Genomic DNA, 24456 nt, shown 5'->3' on the forward strand with positions numbered 1-24456 from the left:
GATCCATGGTGCACACTTCCCTGCAGCAGCTCCCTCATCCTAGCTTCTGTCAGCACATGCCAGCCTTGGATTATCTGTAAGTACATGCAATTTGTGTCAAAGCAAATAAACATGTTTGCCTTTTATGTTTTGTGAAAATAAAAACCACTTAAAAAACATAGGAGAGGTAGCCAAACATGGAAAATGGTTCTGCAGGGATTAGATTTCGAGTTCTGGTTCACCTGAGGAGAGTCTCCAGCCTGTGTCATCATTACCGGTGAGATCAGCTCGCTATTTTTAGATTCTGAGGAGCAGAGCCCACCTAAAAGATGACTTTCACACTTATAATGACCTCTTGCCTTCTAAAGCTTTGCGGTTTTTTGTCTGTTCAGTACTCACAACTTCATAAAATCCTGTCCTTTTAGCCAAACACCCAACATGAGTTACATTTTTAATTGTTTGTAATTAGTCTTTTCTTGAATAAATTTAAATGAATTTAAAAGAGGAAGTTTTAGGGTGTAAACATGTTTGCACCACTGAAATAAAACAGATAGGAAGTTTAATTATTTCTGATTTTTTTAAAGATAATTTTAAATGTAATTTATGTAAAATAAGATCCAGTGTAAGTTCGGTGAGCATGTTTGCAAAAAAAGGTGGAATTCCTATGAGAAAACAGAAAAGAAAGGAGGTGGAGATGTGGAAACATAATGTCGCACAAGATGTTAAAGGTTTAACCCCCTATGGGTCATAGGGCATAGTACAATCACCCATTCCCCCCTTTTAGAACTAAAGGGTGCTGAAAACATCTTAAAGGACCACAGGACAAACTCAAAGATTTGGATGTTTTTGACAATTTAAGGAGCATATTTTCAAGATAATTTGACTGCATTTTAACATTTTCCTAATCATGTAGTGAGATCCCATTACAAAAACTCAACTTGTGTAATCATAAGTCAAGAATACATTAAAGACTCACCCAGATCTTCTTTTGTGAAGTCTTTTCTAGTGGTCTTTTAATTATAATTATGCAAGTTTTTAGCCAAATTTAAAAAAAAAACCTGTGTTGTTTTCTAGGACATAGTTTCTGCTGAACTGCAGTTATTTATTCGAAATTGACCACTGAGTTGTGGACAGGACTGTTGGCGTGGAGTGAGCCAGTGATGTGCGGTGAGGTTGATGGCTGGTGAGGCACTGACTCCTCTGGAGTCAGATTTACAATGAAAGAACTGAATATTTCACCATTCATCCAACATCAGCTAACAGCTTATAAAATACACACAAGAAAATATTTGTCCTACAGAGAATATTTCTTATAGACATGGATAGAACGCTCTTCTTGTGTATAAATTATTAATATGTAGTGTAAACAAATTAAAGTATACAGATGTGTTCAACACACATTTTATTTTGACCCTCAGTAAGTATTTCTGGTATTTTTCCAACTTCCAATTCTAGTGCTTTAATCAGTTATCAAATGTTGTCTGTGAAAATTATCATAAAAATAAAAAAATAAATTATTTAACTTACATTTTTTCCCACTTACTCCCATGTCATTTTTAAAAAACAAACATTGAAAAACATGTTTGGCCTTACTTTTTGAGTCCATGTTTTGATCCTTCTCCACAAAAATCTCTATGATCTGTTTCAAAGTCTTCCTTATTTTCCTTTAGTTTATTTGAGTTTCTCCCTCTCAATGTGGACGTCTCCTCTTTCTGTTCTGTTTCTACGGCAGCAGTGTAGCTACAAAGCAGCTGTCACCTCACGTCTGCGCCCTGCTGGCGAGGCATTCCTCACCTAAAGCCTTTTCTGCAGGCCTGTAGCAGGGCTTCCACCGCACGTCTCTGTTCCTGCTGTCAGACATGAGGCACAGCGCTTCAGAGCCTCACCCGGAGTTTCCACTCCGTCTGTGATCGTGCAACACTCGAATTCAGCCATTTTAACCTCAGAAACTGTGGAAAACGTGTTGAGTTGACTGAAAATGTATATCTAACACAGAACAGCGGAAATAATATTCACTTAATTTACCTTTTTCTATTTTATCACGATTATGACAGGTAAGGCTGTGCCTCACTTGCCTCACGTCATTGGAGTGAGCCCACCTTTCCTTCCCGACATCCATCTGTTTACACTCCATCCTGCTGGCTTACAGCCCCTCACACCCACAACCTAACATTACCGCTGCAACAACAATAGTGAGCAACATCAGTTTTGAGTCAGATGTCCGCTCAGACGAGGAAAACAAAGACGTCCACGGATCTATTTGTCTGCAAGTGGATGCATCAGAGTAGAGCAGAGCAGGGAGCTTGTAGCCTGTCAAGCGTATTTTCAAAGTCACAAATGTTTTTCGAGCAACTTTTTTTTTGGGGGGGGGGGGTCCTGATTCACAATGACTTGAATAAAGAAATACTCTGAAATGCAATTTTAAGCTAAATTTTCTTTACATGTATCCTTCATCATGAGAAAAATGCCACAAGAACATGTTAAAAACACCAAAACACATTTGTCATTGGAGTGGGTTTTCGAAGAAAAACAATCACACATCCAAACCAAACAGACCAGACAGTCATAAGACTTTTGTCAGCCTGACACAGACAATGTCACATGTGTTCTTGTGGTTTCATGTGTAATTAAAGCAAATTTGTTCTACTTTCAATCTGAAAAGCAGTTTTATCAGAAAAAAGATTAATGATCGTTCAAGAAGACTCACTTTAACAGAGCCTACATTTCCCCTGTTAACACTCAAATCTTATTTCTATTTTTACGAATGTTACACGGCTCACAGTATTTTTGTTGAGGTTTTTTAGGAATTTTCCGTTTTTTTTATTTTTATTTCAAGGTCTTGGCTTGTTTCTGCACTTAACCTCTTGACACCTATGGATACAAATTTGCATTAAACCACTTTGGCTCCAAAATTACCTTAATTTAGCATCTACACGAAGGCAAAAACCTAAGTAAATGTTCTTAAAGCTAAAATTAACTCAGGCATCGAGCGATTAACTGATATTGGAAACAAGTCTCCCAAACCACAGCTGCTCATTTCTTTGCAAAGCCGATCAATAATGCTCAGCACATTCTCTAAACCTGCTCAGATGTGCAGAAAACCTCCAAATAGTGGGTCAGTTTCCTTTTTTTTTTTTTGGCTCATAAATATAAACTAATAAAGCTGGGATGAGTTTGTTTTTCCATATTTTGTAGGATATTTGTTTACACGGAAGGGGTTTGGTTTCATACACACAAAATCCCCAAAAGTATTTCTGTGTCCACAGGAGCGGCGTCTTCCCTCAAGGACGAGTGTCTCATCAACGTAGTATTCTGTGAGCTTATGAACAATTTGAAACTCTAATTAATGGTGTGCAGGTGGACTGATCCAAAATACGAGCCAAACAGAGCAAAGAATTTACTAATAAAGGAACAAAATTACAAACAGACCAAAACACTCACGGACTGAAACACTATGGGCCACACTGTCATAAAAGCTTTTATTTCGGCTCATAGCTTTGTCCTGTTAAGTGGGCGTGTTAATGTCTTTGCACAAAGTGAATTTAACTACCAAATATCCAATTTTTGGTCAACTTTAAAAAAATATATCTAATTTTAATTGGAGCAGATTTGGTGTTGTTTGTTCCTCTTGAATGTGTCAGGGTCTAAAGGGTTAAGTATCAGGGTATATTATGGTTTTTCTAGCACTTAGCTTCTAGCAAATTTAAATGTTTTAAGGATTTACAGCAAATGATCTACTAATCTGGTTCAAGGTAATCTGGTTCAGATCAATAGGACAAATTGTGTGTCAATGTCTCAGTACGCCTTTTTCTTTTTCTTTTTGGGCTGCCAGGGATCTGGAGGGAAATCACATTGAGACTCTTAACTATTCCATCCTAAAGACATGCAGCAAACTCGAAGTTTTGTGAGTATGCTCTTTTAAATAATGATTTATGCTAATATGAATTTACTTTCCTTCTGTTTCCTTACGTTCCCGCTGTAATTTTCTTTCCTTTACTCATGCGGTCACGTGTAACAAACAACTGTCCTATTTTCTTATACTTGTAGATGTATTTGCCCCTGAAATTCACCAGAGTGTTTTCCATGTCAAAACCACAGCCTGTGGAGCTCTGCTGCGAACGTTTTTGAAAAATAACAGACATCTTCATCCTAAGGGGCCTGTTAGAGAAACTCAAGCCCCAGAGCAACAATGACGGCGGATAATCAGACATAATCTGTCAAACTGGAGTGAAATCGTATTCAGAAGCAGAAAAGTGGATCATAAAACAGGGAGATTAGGATATTTTATTTTGATCTCACAGAGAAAGATTCATATTTCTATTGAATATGTGCTTCAATGGGGCTACATGTAAGAAAGATTCCTCCTTTTACAGATAGTAGATTAATTAATGGATAACATGAATATATTTGGGGTCAGATGTAAGAAATTTTAAGAAAATGAGCCTGCAAAAAGGTTTGTTTTATAGAATAGAATAAAATAGAATAGAACTTAATGGTAACACTTTATATTAAGATTGTAGTATGTTGAAATGTAGCATGGCTCCTGTAGGTTTATTGCCATCGGTCGTCAAAAATTACTGGCTTCTGCAACTTTCCAGTGGACTTAGAAGCAAGGCAACAGTGGTTGAAGGCAGTTGGCATTGAATCCAGCGAACTGTCTCCTGGTGAAGGGATTTGCAATGAATGTTTCACTCAGGATAGTTTGCTAATACTTTATTCTTATTAGCTATGATGCTAGCCTCGTCAGACACTGGTCCCTATGTTGTTGTTTTATTTTTTTAATTTGTCTGAATTAAATTATTATATATCTTTTACAGAACGATTTGTGTATGTTTAGTCTGTTTTAATGTTATAAAGTACTTTTTTACAAGCTTTATGCTTTGTGGTTGTTTGTGGTAAAAACCATTGTTACTTTAGTTGAGGTGCTGCAAAACAATTAATAAACTGTTAACAAAGTTCATTAATACATTTGTTAAGCTTATAAGCAGTTTAGTAATATGGACTTTGAAGACAATGGTCTGACTTTAGATGCTAATGAATCTTATTAACACTTTCAGGTATTTGCAAGACATCTATAATGCTAATAAACATCTTACTAGCATCTGACACATTAATAAAGCCTATTAATTTGTTAAGTTAGTTAATAAAACTTATTAAGCTTATTAACACTTAGTCTTGTGTGAGACATCTATAATGCTAATAAATGTCTTACTAGAACCCCAAACAATAATAATACTTCTTAATTTGTTAACAAAGGTTGTTAATAAATCTTATTAAGCTTATTAACACGGACACATCTGTTAGGCATCTATAATGCCTAACAGATGTGTCATTAGCATCTTAAAACATCCCAATAATCACGCGTGTAATTATGTTATCTAAGTAATTTAATTAACCTTATTAGACTTATTGTACTAATAAATGTCTTACTAACACCCTAAAAATTCTATTATGATGCTTGTTAATGCGTTAACAAAGCTTGTTAAGGAATCCTAATATAAAGTGTTACCAACTTCATTGATCCCTTAAAAAGGAGAAAATTACCAAATAACATTTTAAAAACAGAAAGTAGATCATAAATAACACTAAAAATCACTTGGAAAAAAAACAACTTATTCCATTTTCTTTGAATTTTTACTCAGATAGGTGCAAAATACTGTGACCCATAGCTTCTCAGCTGCTGTTTGAAAGGCCTCACGTTGAGTTTTGATCGGCGGTTTCTGGTGGTTTCAAATTTAGACACACAAAACCATGATGTCACTCACATCTGGTAGCCTGCTGTCATGTCGTGGTTACTTCATGCCTTTACGATCCAAACGACCTGTGTTAAAATATTTCATCCCTTTTACAGCAGTTCCAAAGAGAGGAATAAATTACAGAGACGCAGTTTTTATTGAACGCAGCCATATACATGTTTTATGACACTGTTAAGCTGTTTAACTCTGGGCTCTGTGTGGCTTTACTCAGCTTTGGGGGCTACACATAGCCAAAAAATTTTGGGCACTTATTATTTGGCTCCGGGTGAGTTTTTCAATGGTTTCTACTTGGAGTTCCCTTAGACTGTAAATTCCAAAAGAAGCTGTTTTTAATTTGACATTATTGATTCAAATTATAGGATCACCCATCTTTGAATTCTCAAGGCCTCGACTGCTATTCTCCAATGAAAATTTGTAGTAAAGATTTTCTAGTTTATTCAAAGCTACTGATAAAGTCACCATACATCAATAAACGTCAGTATATTAGAACCAAAATTGTGGAGGCAAATACAACCTCCTCTAAAAAAAGAAAAGAAAAACCCATAGAGGCCCAAAAAGTACTGACTAGCTAAATAAAAAACATTTAGGCCTAAACATAAACATTATTTTAAAAAAGCTGATTTACCTGGGGAAAATCTCATTTCCCTGATCCTGCTTTCTGATCATGAAAATCAAAGTTTTCAGTTTAGATATTAAATAAATAGGCTTGGTCACTTGAGAAAAGTGGCTGCAACTACCAGATAATGCCTAAACTTGCAATTGCCGCTTAAACCTGTTTGATCACCAACTTTCAAAACTAAAGCAGTTAATTAAATGTAAATATTCACCTGATCCCTGTTTTGTTTTTTTGTAGCTTTTCGGGGGATTAGGGAAATCTGGTTTCCTGCAGGTAGATCTCTGCCAGGGAAATCCACTATTGCATTTATGCAGAACCTGCTCAACACTCAACACTCATCCCCAACTCTCAACTCAAACCAGTTAACAGGTTTCTTTGTAGCCAAGGTCACCTCAGAAACCGGGTAATAGTTACAACTGCCAGTATGGGTGGATATTTGCTGTCTGTGGGCCAAAAATAGATGAACTTGTATACAGGTGACCCACATGAAATTTTGAGATCTTAAAGTGATGGCTGTTGACGGGAGGTTTATTGTTGTCCAGACTGAATCTTATCACATGACACAAAGAACTGACAGTTTGCAACATTTTACACAATGTCTGGTAACACTTTTGTCTTGAACAGATTACTGATGGACAACAAGATTAGAAGAGTTCCTGAAAACACATTTCAGTCTTTGTGGAAGCTGGCTGAACTGTAAGTTACTGAGTCTCTGTCTTTCTGGCATCATCACCCTTCTCTTATTAGATGAGATGTCCTTGGTCTAATTAATAGTATGTCTTGTCTTAGTGTCTTTTCCAGGAAACAAGTTTCTGTGAAAGAATTGCAAATCAGAATCACAGTTTGCTGGTCAAAGACGTGGACCAGCAATAATGTGCTTTTAACATATTTGTCCAAATTCTACTTCATAGTAGGTTTAGGGGCTTTCATCTGGACCTACTTTTTTTAAGTTGAAGACGTTTCACCTCTTATCCAAAAGGTTTTGTCAATTCTGCCTTTTGGATAAGAGGTGAAACGTCTTCAACTTTAAAAAACTAAGTCCAGATGACAAACTTTAAACCTACTACTATGATGGAATCAACCTGGATGAATGAGAGTCTTCATTGACAATTTCTACTTGTTTTATTTTATATGAGATACAACAGCTTAGGATCGAATATCAAATATATATCCCTGATGTAGATTGATTTGAGAAATATTTCAGAAATACTTCACAAACAGAATATTTTTTACTTGAAACAACCAAAACATTTGGTGCAACTGTAAAAAGACTAAAAATCAGTCTTTTACTATTGAAAATGTTCATGTTTAGAATGTATTTTCTTTAAAAAATAAGCAAATAAATAAACCAAGTCAAATTCATCTCAATAAAAGGTTGCCTTTTTAGTAATCGCGTCTTATATCACATAATTTAATTTTATTTTACCCCTTGATGCCCATTGCTGCAACTAAACCACTCCTGCTCTAAACCTACCTGCATTAAACATCTACTCGAATTAAAAAACATGTTTTATTACTGGAAACAAATTCAAGTGTATAGGTGTTAATTAGAAATTCGATAAAAATATAAGATTTAGAGGTTTTTTTTCCTTGGAATGGGAAAAACTGCATGAACTTTGACAATATATTCAAAGGTTTGTCTGCCTAGATGCACAATTTTATGCGTAAATGTTAAACATAAACAGGTTTGACATCAAGATGCGGAGATACTTTGACACTTAATAAATGGAAAAAATGACCAAACATGCATTAAAGGAAAAAAAAAGCCCAGTATAAAAAAACTCTAATGATAAAGAGAGACATATTTTTTAGACAATTTACCAGATTTTAAAGAAATAAGTGGTAAACTAAGTAAAGAGGATTGCAGACTTCCTTTCTTAATGGAAAAGTCTTCCTTTCATTCTTCACTGTCAATCTCCTTGTGTAGCTAAGTAATGAAGATGTAGAAAATCTTCGATGATCAACACCAGGTGATACCACAAGTCCAAAACATCAGATTAATCATTTTGCAACGACAGAAAAGATGTTTTTTTTAACTGACACAATACACACCCTCAGCACTTCTGCTCAGGAAAACTGTTGCTTATTAACAAGTTTTTATTTAATACAGGAGAAAAGGTTTTCCAGCAGTAATACATCACCGAGAAGCAGAGTTGTCCCAAAGAAATGAACTCCCTGACACACTTTTCTATACATTTTTCCTGACTTTGATACAATTTGCTGCATTAACTGGCTAACTAATGCTTTTTACTTCATGGGGTGAAAGCTCGAACCCCTTCTTAGTATATATGCCAGCAATTTGCAACATTTGGTGTCATTTTTTTTTGTTTGTCTCACAGTTTTGTCAATTTTCTGGACTTTATTTATTCAGAAAGACATATAATGAAACTACTTAAAAACGCAAATTGTTGTAGATGTTTTTTATATGTATTTTTTATAATATGTTTGGTTTTACAAATGTGTGCCTGACTGGATCACTTTGAGATTGCATTTGTCTTCTTTCCCTACGGAGATTAATAAAGTTGATTTTGATCTTAATCTTAAATCTTAATTGGAGAAATATGTATTGAGTTTTTATAGAAAAATGTTTTTATAGAAAAGCATTTACAGTACATTTTGTATAGTTAGAAATACTGTTTAAGAAGGGATTTTAATAAAATGTGTAACCAGGAACCAGAGTTAAATAATTTTGGCAGCAACAAACAGACCTTGACTTATTTTTACATGAAATGTGTTCATAAACTCCTTTGGACAGATTTAGTTTTTATCACTGTTTCAGTTTATTTTGCAGTTGCCTCTTTTAATTTGTCAAATTCTCTCTTTTGTCTTTTTTAGTAACCTTTCCAGCAACAGAATAAAGGAGCTACCAAAGAATACATTTAAGAACCTCTCCAAGTCCCTCTTAAAACTGTGAGTAACTGATTTGTACTTTGGCAAAGCCCTAAGGGGTGCTTCAAAAGTGTGTATTAGGGAGAAATAGTGGGCACTAAGAAGTTCTCTAGCTTCTAGGTTCTGCAGGATTTAGAGCATTAAGCTGCTTAGTTTAGACAATTTTCTAAAATACAATGGACAAATGCTTTTATAATTTTATTTTTGGGTTTATAAAATATCCACATGCCAACATTTTAAATTATATCACACTGGAATGGGAGGATGAGCACAAATACCTCATTGATCTACCTTCAATATTTCTTTATTTTCCTTATATTCTGCTTTATTTTGATTTGTTTTTTTGCATTTATTTCACACAAATAATGCACAATAGTTTTAAACACTGTCACTACAAACATACCATCAGCAGGTAAGGCAGATCAATGTGCTCAGCCATCTATGGGAAATAAAAATCCTTGCTTTTTTTAAAGAGGTAAAGTCAAAGTCCTCCCTTGATCTGTTCACTGCAATATAAGAGGAACAAGGAAAATAACAACCAGGACTCTACGAGAGCAGAACTGAGGGGAATAGTGTGTGAAATGTTTTTCCAACGTTTTATTTGCCACTTTTACAAGATTCCGATGTTTTAAAATGTTTGACAAGAACTAAATATATATACATATATATTGTTTTTTTATTATTATTAACTCTGCACAATGAGCACCTTTCAGTGCTAAACCATTCTTGGAAAACAGGTTGTGTTTCTCTTAAAGCGTTCCAGATACTTGTGAAATGAAACTCATTTACAAGACAAACGGTTGCAAATTAAGTCATAAAACTGCCAAATCACTCACTCAAATATAAATTTAATGAGCTGCAAACAATAATTCACTTCTAGATAACAAATTGAGGTGAGGAAGAAATATTTCATTACTGGTGTATAGCTAAGGGACTCTGAGAGACTTTACATCAGGCTGGTGATGATTTTTTTAAATGTTCTCATCCGGAATCACAACCGATTTCTGTTTCAAAGCTTTTCAAGTTTGACCACACATTTTTTCATGTGCCAGTGTGGTACGTCATGCACGGGGTCAAACAGCAAATGATGGATAAGAATGTCACTGGGTTTTAGCACATGTGCCATTCTTTGTTTTAGCACTCGTTAAAATTTTACAAGACTAAAGTCTGTCTACTCAGCCTGGAAAGCTCTTCAATCTAAAGTTACTTCCCAATTTTGTTACTTATTTTTTATTGATGCTTCACAATAAATGCAGTGAAAAAGATGCGTATCAGGTTTATTTTGTTTCTGTCTCGCTCATCCTAATGAAAGCCCTTGTGTCAAACTCTTCTGTTTTAGTCTTAGGTCTTCAGGGCACATCTCTGACATCGGCTTTCACTGAAGAGTCGATGTCACGGAAAGGCACGGAATAAAGGAAGAAACAAAAGATCCATAAAAAGAAATGCTTCTTCCATCCTGTCTTCCAACTGTTTTTCCATTTCAGTTGGGTCATCTTTACAGCTGCAGCCACAGCGAAAGCTTAAACTGTACTGACATACATGGTCAGGAGTTTGCAAGTTTATGGCTGCATAAATTACTCTGCAAGATTTAATCTCCGAACCTACTGACTCTTTTTGTAAATATTAACAGTCATTGTTGACAGCAAAAGCAGAGTGTTCTCTGGCAAAGTTTGTTAGTAAATCTGTGACATGATGTTTAATTGATAGATAATTTTTAAACCCATAAAAGGTTTCCTGTTTAAAGTCTTCTTTTACAAAATGAAAAAAATAATAATTCTGTCTTTTAAATAGGCTATAATCCCAAACTTGTTGTCATTGTTTTATTTTTTTAAATCCATAATGATCAAACACAATAATATTTAATGCAACCGAGACTATATTAACAAAAGTATTTGCTCACCCATCCAAATGTGCGAAACAGTGAAAGCTGATTGGCTGTGGCGACCCCTGAAGGGAAATGCCGAAAGGTGAACAACACTGAAAAGATGGAAAGTTTTTTTTAAAAAGCAGGGACATTAAAATCATGGTGACGGTCACCAGTGAAATGACTTAAAGTGTATATGTGCCATGATCCAGCTTGAATATTTGCCAAGAATTTTAAACTGTCAGCTTTCAGTAAAGTTTGCTGTGTTTTACTTTAATTAATAAACATGTTAATCATATTTGTATACAAGATCAGAACCTTGGATATTTTAACATTTTAATTTTCTCCTGCGTGAAAAGTTGAGTTTTGAACATATTACAAGAATGATTTTACTGGGCACTACCTTTAAAACTTCTGTTTGTGCCACAAGAAGCCTCTTTTGAGGGCATTGTCTTGTTTTTGTTTGTTGTTGCAGGAATATATCCTACAACACCCTTCTTCGGATTCACCCAGCCCACTTCAGCCACCTGACACACCTTCAGTCCCTGTAAGTACACACCCTCCCCTGCCTATTTTTCAGAGTTTTCAGTGACATTAAGAAATCAATTGGAAATAACTGATCAGCATTAAAAAATATCTTAAAATACTGATTTATAGTTATTTATGACTCAGGGTACTTCTGCAAGAAACACAATACATTTTAACATACTACATTTCACTTTTCTTCTACTATGTTTTCCAAATGAAAAACTTTAACCCTTGTGCTATCTTAGATGACCCCACCCTTACATTGACGTTTTCTCCCTATCATGACAAAGGTGGATAAAGGTGGAAAGATTTCATGTAATCCATGGACACCAGTGAAGATCACAAATCATTGAAGAAAAAAGGTTCAGAGCACTGTCTAGTGGGTCTAGATGACCCAACTCCCAATGTTAAAGTGCCTAGGATAGCACAAGAGTTAATTGTAGACAACAATATTAATTCAGTGAGACAGTAAGCTTTCTTTACTTTCATCACAGTAATGAAAGGATGTGAGTCATAGCTTTGATGAAGCATAAATAATAAAAAATTAAACAGGGCAGCTGCATCATCTCTCCTGTTTGTTTGTTTTTAACAGCCCCCCCCCATACACACACACACACACAGCTAAAAAGCTTTAAGCTGACGGTCGTCAAGTTGAAGTTTTACACTGATTTGAAGATCCATGCTGTGGCGCAGACTGAGCTCTCGAGTGATGATTAGTTTTCCGGTAATGTAAAGGTCAGATCAATTCCAGAAAGGTTTAAGTGATTTTGCTCTAGATGAGAAGACCTATGGGACTTTTAATTTTACAAACACATCTCATTTCACAACTTTGTCATTATTAATAAAAACATGTTAAATATATGAATTAAAAACAAGTATTGGTGCTTAACAGCAATTATTATGATTTCAGTAAAAAGAAGTATACATTTAATGTGTTTTTTATTATTTAAATTATCGTTTTTAAATCCATAAAGCTAGTTAATTCAAAATAAAACCTAAATCTAATCATTTTTCAATGACTTTACTTGCCAAGCTGCTTACATGTGTTATAAATATGACATTTTCAATAATTTATGGTTTTGTTTACAGAGCAGTGGAAGGAATTGAGATCCCAGATATTCAGACGAAGATGTTTCTTCCAATGAGGAACTTGTCTCACATGTATGAATGATTGTGATACTTTTCACTACCTTGACCTTTGCAATTTGTTGATGTTAGTCCTTATTTGACTTGTTCTTCCTTGTATTTTGTTTCCTGGTACTTTCTTGTTTTTGCAGCTACTTCAAAGTGTTCCAGTACTGCTCTTATGCTCCTCATGTCAGATCCTGCAAACCCAACACTGACGGCATCTCGTCATTTGAGGACCTGCTGGCTAACATGGTGCTTCGTGTGTCCGTCTGGGTCATGGCTTTTATTACATGCTTTGGCAATCTGCTTGTCATTGGCATGAGATCACTGATTCGTGCAGAAAACAACCTGCATGCTGTCTGCATCAAAGTCCTTTGCTGTGAGTACACAACCCTTTATACTGTTGCAAAAATGGAAACTATTGTAAAATGTACTTGCATTTGCTTGTAGATGCCGGCATTAAAAGAAATAATGTAGAAAAGTTAAAGCTGTTCTAAAGTCAAGAGTAATTGACTTTATCCCTTCAAGCTAACGAAGGAGCAATGACCCATAAAAGACAATGCAAGTATTTTTGCACAGAATTATGAAATATTGAAATGTTTTTATGTTTGAGTATATTGAAGTCCTCCAGAACACAACATGCACTTGTCTGGCATCCTGCAGGTGAAATTACTATTTTTCCACATTAAAACAAGAAAAGAAAAACAAACTCCCAGAATGCTTTGATCAGGTCCGGTAGAAAAGGCTTGCGAACTTTTGGTCTGGACATTATGAGCACTAATCCAATTTAAAATAATTATTCCATTAGGCAATAAAAGGTTGCATGCCAGCAGTGAGCAGTTCATTAAGAGCGGTTGATTTCCTTCTCTGGGACAAATTTGGAAGAGTAAAACTCCACTAATAACATCCAGCTTAAGCATCAGTCGTAGTCATTTCCACTAACAAGACAAGTCATGTGGACTGAAAAACAATATGAAACTTTTTACAAATCATTTCCAAGTTATTACTTCTTTATTTTGAATCGTTCTGTTGTGTTGAGTAAGTCAGAGTTAGACCAAAAGACACTTTTCATTAAGTCTTAATACCAGCTTCCAGAAAGAAAGGAGTGGAAAATTTTTTACAGCTGCTACCAGATTCCAATAAAGATAACACAACGTTTTCTTAAAAAATAAATAAAAAAAAAGACTTGTTTTTTTTTTTGCATTGTTCAATGCTTGGAGAGAAGTAGAGTTTTTTTATGGAACAGTTAAGATTAAACATAAATCCTTAATAACTCAATTGGATGGGGTTAAACAAGATCACTTATGTTTATATAGCTGGAAGCTAACATCATTTTTATTACTTGAACCCAATGAAAAGTCCAAATGAAATGCGCAGCAGAAGCAATGTGGTAAAAACTGAAGTGAGTTCAAGGATTTGATGTATTGAATAAATGTGATTAAGTTTAGCTTAACGTTTTTTGTTTAAAACTGATTGATAAAATAGAACTCCAGTCTACTCCACTGTGAGTATGTGGTTCTTTCTGTGGTTATTTCATTTAAATTCATGTGACCTTGTGAAAAAATGTCTGTTTTTAAAAGAAAAATACTCAAATCTGAACAATTTTATCTTCATGTGCAGTTCATAAATAAAAAAAAAGCATATTATTCACATGTATTTTTTGTTTTTAAGCCTTATTTTCCACACAATATTTACACCAGTGTATATTTAAGGACATTTTAATTAACAAATTCCCACCAGGGTGCAAAACAGAGTTCATCAAAGTTTAACACCGACCTCTATTCCCCCTTTTTTTACAGCGTGGAGAAAAGCAATGGCCATCACCATTACAGAGTCATTCAGCAGATCATTTCATCCTAATTGACTTTATCACACGTATATACACCCACATGCCCATAGAGGCCTGGAGGCAACTGGGGTTAAGTGTCTTTCTGGAGGCACAATGACAGTTCATGGCTGGTGAATTTAACTCTGCGTCTTTAGTTGCAGCCGTCTCTCTGCTGCGACACCCTGGTGTCACCACTTAAGCCTCAAACCCATCTAGAAAAATGGAAATAGTGAGCTTCTGATGATCTTTACTGTATGTCCCATCTCAGTGCGCTAAGAACCTCGACTTACATTTACAGGCTGCCCATAGGTCTCTTGTTTGGTCCTCATACAGATTTAACATATGCATACACACACAGCCACACAGAAAGCCCATTTGTTACTTTATTAGGGTTACATTTAATTGGCCTTGAAGTCACAAACACCATAGTTGTGAAAACAATTTATCTTTTTGCCACTTCACATGGAAGAGCCAATTATTGCAAACAGCTCCTTACTAAATCCTTAAGTGCACTTTCTGTTAGAAAAACCCTCGGGATTACATTTTCCTTTCATGACTTCATTATACACACTCGAAACATTTCTCTCTCCTTGTTTTACACAGTCTCCAAGCATTCTTAGAAACGAAAACTTTTTTTTTTTTTTTTATGAAAAATAATCCATCATCGTAGCCTAAAATGTCATATTTATTTGTTAAAATGCTCAGCCATAATGCTTTGAACCCAACATTTTAAGGATGCATCGTAGTGTATTTGAGCCAGTCATTGTATCAGTTAACGCTTTAAAAATGACTGTCACAACATTATTTATTACAGTCATTAATGGGGCAGTCAAAATTCCCAAAGATTCTGTGACCGCCTTAACGATATGCCGGTATAATGTCCAGTACTAAACTGGTCCTCTACGGAGACCTCAAGTGTTTTTAATGTGTTTTTAATGTTTAAACATGCTCAAAATAGTTTTTAAGGCCTAAAGCCTTCATATTAAACTATAAAACATACCCATTGTGAATAGGAAAGTTCAACAAATGAATCATATGGAAAGTTTTCTGCACAAGAACACTTTGAAAAATCCTTATTTTACATTTTTGCTTTGCGATGAACCATGAATGTCTTTCTGGGGACAAACAAAACACTTCTTTAAGAATTCATGAAAACTCTTGCTCTGTTTTGCATTTGCATTACGTTTGTCCTTTTCAGATATAATCCTCAGTTATTATGTGAATCTGTCAACCGGCCGACTTTGTATTTGCTCTTGAAGTTTTAGGTAATGTCATAGCCCACCTCCTGCTTGCTTCAATTATCCATACATACATTTGAAAACACTGGCAAAGACACATTTCCTTCACCTCCCCTGTTCTGCCACTGATGCTAAGACGCACATAGAAGGCAAGATATTCCTTAATGAAAGAGAGACAATTGGGACATTTTTCACTCATCTTCTATTCTGTTTTATCCCCTTTGGGGTCACGGGGCTGCTGGAGCCTATCCCCACCACTTGCGGGCGAAGGCAGGGGACATCCTGGACTGTTCGCCAGTCTGTCGCAGGATCACAGTCACACACCCATTCACTCTCACACTCACATTCACACACCTATCAACAATGCCATAAGCCATTTTGGGACATTGTTACTTTTTAGATTACTGCTCTATTGCTTACTGTGATGAACTTCCATCCATCCATCCATCCATCCATCCATCATCTTGCAGCTGCTGAATCCCTTTCAGGGTCACAGGGCTGCTGGAGCCAACCCAGTAACTATTGGATGAAGGCCAATAGGTCCCCAGCCTCACAGAAAGAACCAGCTGGAATTAGAACCAGGCCCTTGCGCTAACCACTACACCACCGTGCAGCCCATAAGCTTACATATATAGAAAATTTGTCAACGATTACAAAATTATTGCTGCTAGATTTTAAAACAAAATGAAAACATTAATTATGAAATTATCTAGACATCAGACATAACAAATTGAGTAAATGTGCAGCCTGTGCAAATTAGTCAGTACTAACTAAAAAAAAAAAACACTGAAAGAAAATAACTTTAATATGATACATTTTTTTCACATTTGAGAAATTGTAAACGATTTATTCAAATTTAAAAATAGGTTGTCATATGTATTTATGTCCGCTTGACCAAAAAGCCCTTTAGTTTCGGGGCTTGTTGGCTCACATGTGTTTTTTATTAAGAGTTTGATCTTTTTACAAACTTGTACTTGAAATGCAGCTCAAATAAAACCTCAGTTTGAAATCCTATCTGACCTTCAGCCTTAATCCATCCTCTTCATAAAAAAATAAAATATAAAAAACATCTAAAAATGAGATTCAACATCTACATGGAACTTTAAAAAAAGAATGGGATTTTCAGAAAATAATTACTTGAATTCAGGAGCATCAAAACTGTCATGTCTGCTGTTTAAAAATGCCATAAAAGTCTTCTAATTGATCTTTTTATGTACTGTAACTAGATTTATCATATTTTGGCTGCATATATTACCACCAGCTGATGAGATAATGCATGTATTAACTCACATCTGTGTTAAAGGTGTCATTTGTGTTTAATTGTGCAGGTGCGGACTGCCTCATGGGTGTCTACCTGTTTTTCGTCGGGGTGTTTGATGTAAAATTCCGCGGGCAGTACAACAGAAATGCCCTGCAGTGGATGGAAAGCGTGGAGTGTCGCACTATTGGATTCCTCGCCATGCTTTCATCTGAGGTTCGGAGTACAAATCCTCATTGTGCAACCATTTGGAGAAATGCTGATACAAATATTTAAATATTTTAGAAGCTGTGGACTGTCCTACTAACTCACTAGTTTTATTTGTCTGGGTTTCTAAAATCATTACATCCTGTTGTGTTTACTCTGGCTCCTCATTAAATCTACATGCTCTGCACACTGCAGGAAACTTGAGCATCTGCTTTTGACTTTTTTCTTTAACCTGTTGGCCTCGTAGAGAACACAGATTTCAAAAATGGTGTAAATGAGCCATTAGAATGACAATGCATGTATAACACCTATAAGTTTGTTTGTTTTTTTGAAACCTTGGGTTTGTCATTTGACACTTGTCATTTTTGTTTTAATTTCACTTTCCATAATTTGTTTTTAATGATTAATCCTTAAAGTGAACTTTGCTTGTTGGAAGGTTTGCACAGAACGTGTCCTGTTGATTTATTTCAACATCGGTTCTAGCTTTTGTCAATTTTTCTGAAGTCGATTTTACCGTAGTTCATTTCTGTACAAATATCGTATGTAAAAAAAACAAAACAAAACATTTATCTAATTAAATCTTAATGTTAGTCACTGTCATTCTTTAATTCCATAATACAGCAAATTTTAACCATAATATCATTTTTCCCTTTAGGTGTCTGTTCTCCTCCTGACTTACCTGACTCTAGAGAAATTTCTGGTCATTGTCTTTCCGTTCAGCAACCTACGCCCAGGCAAACTTCAGACAGTAGTGAGTTATTACATCCATGTCTAAGAGTGTGTGAAGATTCTTGCGCTTTTATTCTTTTAAATCAACTTCTTCCACCTAAGTCGTCCAGGTTTAGGATAAAAAAAACAAGAGGTGTTACATCCCTCAGGAAATGTTGAAGTGAAATGCAGGCACACCTCTAAAATAAATCAACACAGTTTATCTCCACTGAATGTTTTGCAAGTGTTAACACCCGACAGCTGGTAATGACATGGCAGTTTGGGATAGCGAGACACAGCCTCCCTCAGCATCTCGTTCAATCACAGACTCTGGCTGCGTTTTTGGTGGAGCGTGCCAGCAGCGAGCACTGAACTTTCATTGCACATTTTATTTTTGGGATTGTGAGAAAAGTGCTAATTAAAAAACAAATCCACCCGTCTGTTTTAATGTTTTTCTTCATTTTGTGCCTTCGTTTAATCACTTCACTCTGGGTTCTAAATATTTTGAAGGTGAAATAACATTCAGAACATGTTTGCAGAGAAGAAAGGTAACAATAGTATGGAGGTTGGTACGAGTTAATAGAAGATGGAAGCTTTTCCACAATATCTTTGAGTATTTGCTTGTTTTTAATGTTGACAATAGGCTTTGTTAAACTAATACCTCAAAATGCTTTACTGCTTGGTTTCATTCTATCTCAAAATTATAACGAAAAGTAATTTTGATGATGCAAACGTTTTAAGATCAATACCAATTTTTTTGACTGAATGCAAAAAAAAGAAGTATTATTGTAGAAAGTCCAATTATGCTAAAATACTGTAATTAAACCAATCATAAGTAAGAATCTGTTTTTTACTTTATTTTATTTTTGCAAAATGTACCCAACTGATGCCTACTGATGCACTTGAACTTAAAAATGACCTTAACTTAGCATCAACATGAAAGTAAAAGCATTTCAATGAGGAGAGATCTTAGGAATGCCAATAATAAAGATTTATTTGTGATACAAAAATGTGCATGAAATAGTCCTTAGTCTTTTGACGGTTGGGCTATGGGTCGATGACGTCTTCATTCAGATGGGATAAGCTCTGACCATAGATGGATAAACCCCAGGACCTAGACGCTGATGGGGGTTGAGCCCGGTCCATGGCATAGTATTGATCCAGGTGGAGAATCCAGCAAAACCCTCTAGAATGTAGAGATAACGTCCATGAATTTAAAAGCAGAACTATGACTGTGATTGGCTTCAGAAAAAAACCCAGGAATTTTGCTATTGGTTTAGAGTGAAGGCTTAATTGATAAGCGGGGTGTAGAGTTTGTGATACAAGAACCCCGCCTACCCGGAAGTGAGGTGGATCCTCCTTATTGAAATTGCACCAAAGCTTCAAGAGGCTAAAATTTATTTTCATAGCTGGAAATACATTCAGGTGTCGAGGGGTTAATGTTTATCCAGAAGCACTTGGAGTTTTCACAGCACTGTTTGGAATATAAACTTTTTTTTTCTATTGTAAGCGTTAGTTTTTTATGAAACATCAATATTTTAAACACAATTTATGCATAGAAGTAGATGCTTAACAATGTTCATCAAATACACTTGTCTAAGCACTTCATGGTTATTTTTGCAAAATACTACCTGCATTTACTGCTTCTTGATGTCATGTTTATTCACTTTTTCCAATTTATTATTAATTTAGAATAAGGACTTTGCCAGTCTCACATCTCCCTAAAAATGAAGGCTCTGCAGAAAAACTGCCACCTGCTGCTTGTTCTCTCCCAGGAAAATAAAGCGGAACACTGTAACAAGAAACGAATCTGATCTTAATGTTCCTTCCGAGTCTGGTTTTCTGGATAAAACTTCACAGAAAACGTGAAAATTCATTTGGTAAAATAGATTTGTCCTCAATGCTTAATCGTTTTTACCTGCTGGTGATTTTGTAAGGATGGTAAATCTTGACACCGTTTTTGTTTTATTTCCTTTTGATTCGCTGTAAGGTGATCCTGTCTTCCATATGGCTGATGGGATTCATTATAGCAGCTGTGCCTCTTATGAACGAGGAGATCTTTGGGAACTACTATGGACGCAATGGGGTTTGCTTTCCTCTACACTCTGACAGACAAGAAAAGCCAACAGCCAAAGGCTATTCCACAGGAATTTTTCTGGGTATCTTTGTTTTTACCTCTATAATATACTTTTACTTAGTATATCAGCAGCTCAACATTTACCTTCTAAGCACTTTTGATGCCGCTCATGAGCTTTAAAACATAAATAAATAGAATAGGTTGTTGCTGAAAATAATTGACTTTCCTGGTTAAATACAAAAAAACATGAAATCCTCAAATCTTCACCACCGTCTTTGAAGCAAACCTTTACATCAAATTACAAATTACACATTTATTATAAAAAGCGTTTTTTTGTGTGTGTCATAGTACTTAATCATGATTTTCTGAGGTCGACATATTAGGGCATAATGGAAATGTTCTTTTTTTGTTTTTTTTATTATCTTTACCTAATTCTAATATTTCCTGAGTTCAAGCCTTTCCAAAAAAACACAATGGACTATAATGCATTCTGTTCTAAGAGGCAACACAGAACTAAAATGAATGGCATTAAGTTCATAGTGTCCAACTGAGTTCATGATTCTTTTATTATCAGACACGGGTTATGTTTGAACATACCTGACATGTTCCGACAGAGGCGTTCTGTCTTCGTCAGAGTCGCCTCGGTGACAATCAACCGTTTTTATGCATGTCATGCATAACCACCAGATGACGACTCTGACGAACACGGAACGCGTCCGTCGAAACGTGTCAGGTATGTTTAAACATAATCCGTGTCTGAAAACAAAAGAACCAAGAATTCAGAACTCAAATGAAACAAAACATGTCATTTTGGCCACTCTGGTTTTTCCATATTTCCATTCCCATATACATTTGACCTTCATTTCCCAACTTTGTGTGCAGCTTAAATTTTGAGAAAATTGGTAATATAAGTTATTTTCATTATTATTTTTAAACAGTAGTCAGGGCTTACAAAAAAAATTAGTATGGTTAATACGTTTTTGTTTTTATTTTTTTAAATATTAATAAACCAAGTTCTATAAGTTTCAGTCAAGATCCCACTCCATTTTACTCTGATAAATTATTTTTTTTATATAAAGTTTTTAATAAAGGATAGACAAAATGACTATAGGATTTCTTTTTTTTAAAGGTTTTTTTCTATTTGTAAGGCAGCATCTCATTTTCTGCAACCAAAAGAAACTAGTTACTGTGCGTTACTAGAAAATCTATAAACTCATTTTTGGGTTATTAATGTTCCATCAGGATACAGTAGAATTAAATTTAAAGGTTTTTTCTGTAACAATGACTCTGTCGTGACCCTGTCCTAATTTCAATGAAAGGCAAAGCAGATTCTTTCAATAAGCTCAGCATATTCAAATGTTCAGTTAAAAGTGGTCATTTATGCTACTAACATTTGTTTGACATTTTTTTTTTTTTTTTTACAAAGACCAAGCTCAGGGGTTTTGCAAAAAAAAAAAAAAGAAACTCCTCTTTTGTTGTATAAAATACTAATTTAGATGTCATTCAGAATCAATTGCTGAATTTAAATTCTCAAATGTCTCACAAATGTCTGAAGTGTTTGTGTTTTTCTTTAGGGTTAAACCTGGTGGCCTTTTTGGTGATAACCATGTCCTACTCCAGCATGTTCTACAACATTTACAAAACCGGCATCAACGCCACAGACTTGCGGAGCAGACTACACAAAGATGTTGCTGTGGCCAACAGGTTTTTCTTCATCGTGTTCTCTGATGCCCTCTGCTGGATTCCTATATTTTTGGTGAAAGTTCTCTCACTGTTGGAGGTGGAGATACCTGGTAAAAAGAAACTTGATTTGAAAATGATCAGATAAATGATTGTAAATAAGCTTTATTTTCACAAATAGTGTAATATAATAGTATTGTAAACTTTATTTTTTTTCCATCAGGAACCATCTCCAGCTGGGTTGTGATCTTTGTCCTTCCAATCAACAGTGCCTTAAATCCCATCTTATACACACTAACAACAAGTTTCTTCAGAGAACAGGTGGAGGTTTTGTTATGCCGGTGGCAGAGGAGACATACACTGAAAAAAGACCGTAAAAGCCTCACCTCCTCCACCATTTTTATGGAAACGTCGAGGCCGCCTTGCTGCCAGCCGCCATCCTACCTTCAGCGGGTGTCGCTGATCGGCGGAGATCCGCGATACGCCTAGTAATAAAGCACTTTTTCGGATGGTGTTGCTTTGTACTCTATGGGTAACGGGCCTGACTCCTGATGCCTTCAAAGGCTCTCACTCGACAGCAGCACTGTTTTAAGGGACCGGCTTTTATGAGGAAAAATGTGACAGTCACGGTAGAGTTTCATCATGCTCCCCCCCCCCCCCCCCCCCCCAAGTCAAATGCACCTGCAGCACCTTTGACCTTTGTGGTCACCTCAAGAAATGAAGCATGTGGTTAAGGTGCCGGTTCAAAATGGAATCTGTGCACTTCACAGCTGCCTGTGTTCTTGCATGAACACATGGCCACGTTTTCTCGTTTTTAGGACAAAGAAACCTTGGAATTGAACTCTACAGAGATAAAACTGATAACGCAAGACTGAATAATTGTGTCAAATGAAAAACTTCTTAAAATGCTGTTAAAGAACCTGAGCAGTACTGTTCCAAAGGTAGGTACTTGATCTCTGGAGCGTGGACGTGAAAGATGAGCACCCTAAAATCTTTTTTATGTCACAGACACTGTTTTTATGGTGAGACTAAAGACGACAAAGAGATGCTCAAAAAAACAAAAAAAAAAAATCATGGGGTCAAACAGTTTAAGATGTAGCACCACTGCTTGGTTCATGGAATGCTGGACTTATATAAACGAAAATGAAAATCAGCTTTGTAACTTTGCTTTTGTTTACTGCACAGGAAAACCAAACTTGGCAAAATTAATGTTTTTTATCCTTGTTTTTAACAATTTAACCATAAAGACTTTTTAAAATTCAATGTCTAATAAATATTTAAAAAGAAAATTATTTAAGCAATGCATAAAAGGAAAATCCAAGATTTGTTTTTTTCAACCATGCTTCCATTTCTATTTATCATTTTTTTCATACTTCATTGCTCTGAAACTATATAATTACTTTTTTTACTTTTTCAATGCACAAATGTGTTGTTTATGTGTACTGCAAAGAGATCATTTTGATAAAGAGTCCTGAGAAATGGTTATTGAAATCTAGCAAATGTATCTTCTGTTTCATTTCATCCTTATATACTGTGGTGTTACCCTTGCCTTTGGGCTTCACACCCAACAGGCTTTGCAGTTGCTATGGGCGTGGTCTGATTCTGTGTTTATATATAAGATGATTTGCCCGCCTTATTTTCTGTTGGCATTTGAGTGAATAAAGAAAGCTTCACATTCAAAAGTCAAGACTTGTCTTCTCATCATTGCCACAGTACAAGTGTTTTGAGTTGCTCTGTGGTCAGTGTAGTTTCTATTTTCTGTGCATTTGTGGCGTTGATAAATTCCTCTGTTGTGATTTGTTCAAAGTTAAACTAATAACAGAATCAGCTTTATTGGCCAAGTACAGTGCATGTACAAGGAATTTGGCTTTGGTGTCTTGTGCTCTCGTGCAAACTAGAAAGATATAAAAAAAAATGTAAAGGAGTAAGACAAGAGAGGATAAATAATAAATAGAAAGTACTATGAGGTAGATGTTGGAATATTTAAACATAACTAAATAAAAATGCAACAGTAGTTCCGGTGTGACAGTTTCTGTGTTTTTTTTCCGTGTTGTTGAGTGGTCTGCAGTCAGGAGTTCATTAGAGTGACAGCTCGGGGGAAGCAGCTGTCCTTGTGGCGAGTGGTTTTGGTGCGCACAGTCCTAAAGCGCGGCCCTGACAGGAGAAGGCTGAAGCCTGAAAAGGCAATGCTGCAGCATTTTGATCCTATCAATGAATGCTTTAATTGACCAGATCTCTTCATTAGGAGAAAAATTTTAACTGGGATAAAGAATTTCAAGCATGGGATCTTTTCTGCATTGCACACATTTGTGAAGAAGAGCCCTGGCACCACTTGCTGCTTTTTAGCTGCCTTTAATTTTTGTATTTATTCTTTTTTTTTTAGTATCTTCTTTGAACATTCAATTACGCAAAAAAAAATGTGTAAAATTCAAAGAAGAAAAAAAAATTCTACAAATGCTTTATTTGTAAAGCAGTTATGTAAAAAAGAAAGGCAGAAGAGATACTTTTACTTCCTTTATGTCCAGTTTACATGTTTGTATGTTTTTTCTTTTGTTACAAATATCAGTACAAAGCCTTCCTTTCTCAGTGCGTGTTCAATGCACTGTGCTCCCCCCCCCCCCCCCCCCCCCACACACACACATGCTTACAAATATTGTGTTCATCAGCTCATGTGTGTGTGTAGGTATCTATATATATATA

General features: G+C 35.6%; 1 protein-coding gene across 1 annotated transcript in view; it reads left to right on the forward strand.

Annotated features, from left to right (window-relative positions):
• rxfp2a (relaxin family peptide receptor 2a) overlaps positions 1–23443 on the forward strand; it is a 62695-nt gene extending 39252 nt beyond the window's left edge. The window contains exons 9-20 of the mRNA XM_011483290.4: positions 2–76; positions 3812–3883; positions 6976–7047; positions 9187–9261; positions 11580–11651; positions 12722–12793; positions 12910–13139; positions 17155–17300; positions 17947–18042; positions 19990–20158; positions 21651–21869; positions 21980–23443. Coding sequence (XP_011481592.1) covers positions 2–76; positions 3812–3883; positions 6976–7047; positions 9187–9261; positions 11580–11651; positions 12722–12793; positions 12910–13139; positions 17155–17300; positions 17947–18042; positions 19990–20158; positions 21651–21869; positions 21980–22245 — 1564 coding nt within the window. The 3' untranslated portion in view covers positions 22246–23443. The remainder of the gene's footprint in view (position 1; positions 77–3811; positions 3884–6975; positions 7048–9186; positions 9262–11579; positions 11652–12721; positions 12794–12909; positions 13140–17154; positions 17301–17946; positions 18043–19989; positions 20159–21650; positions 21870–21979) is intronic.
• Positions 23444–24456: the final 1013 nt, after the last annotated feature.

The sequence above is a fragment of the Oryzias latipes genome, chromosome 14, assembly GCF_053564925.1.
Source record: "Oryzias latipes strain Hd-rR chromosome 14, Olatipes_Hd-rR_3.1".
Taxonomy (NCBI): Eukaryota; Metazoa; Chordata; class Actinopteri; order Beloniformes; family Adrianichthyidae; genus Oryzias; species Oryzias latipes.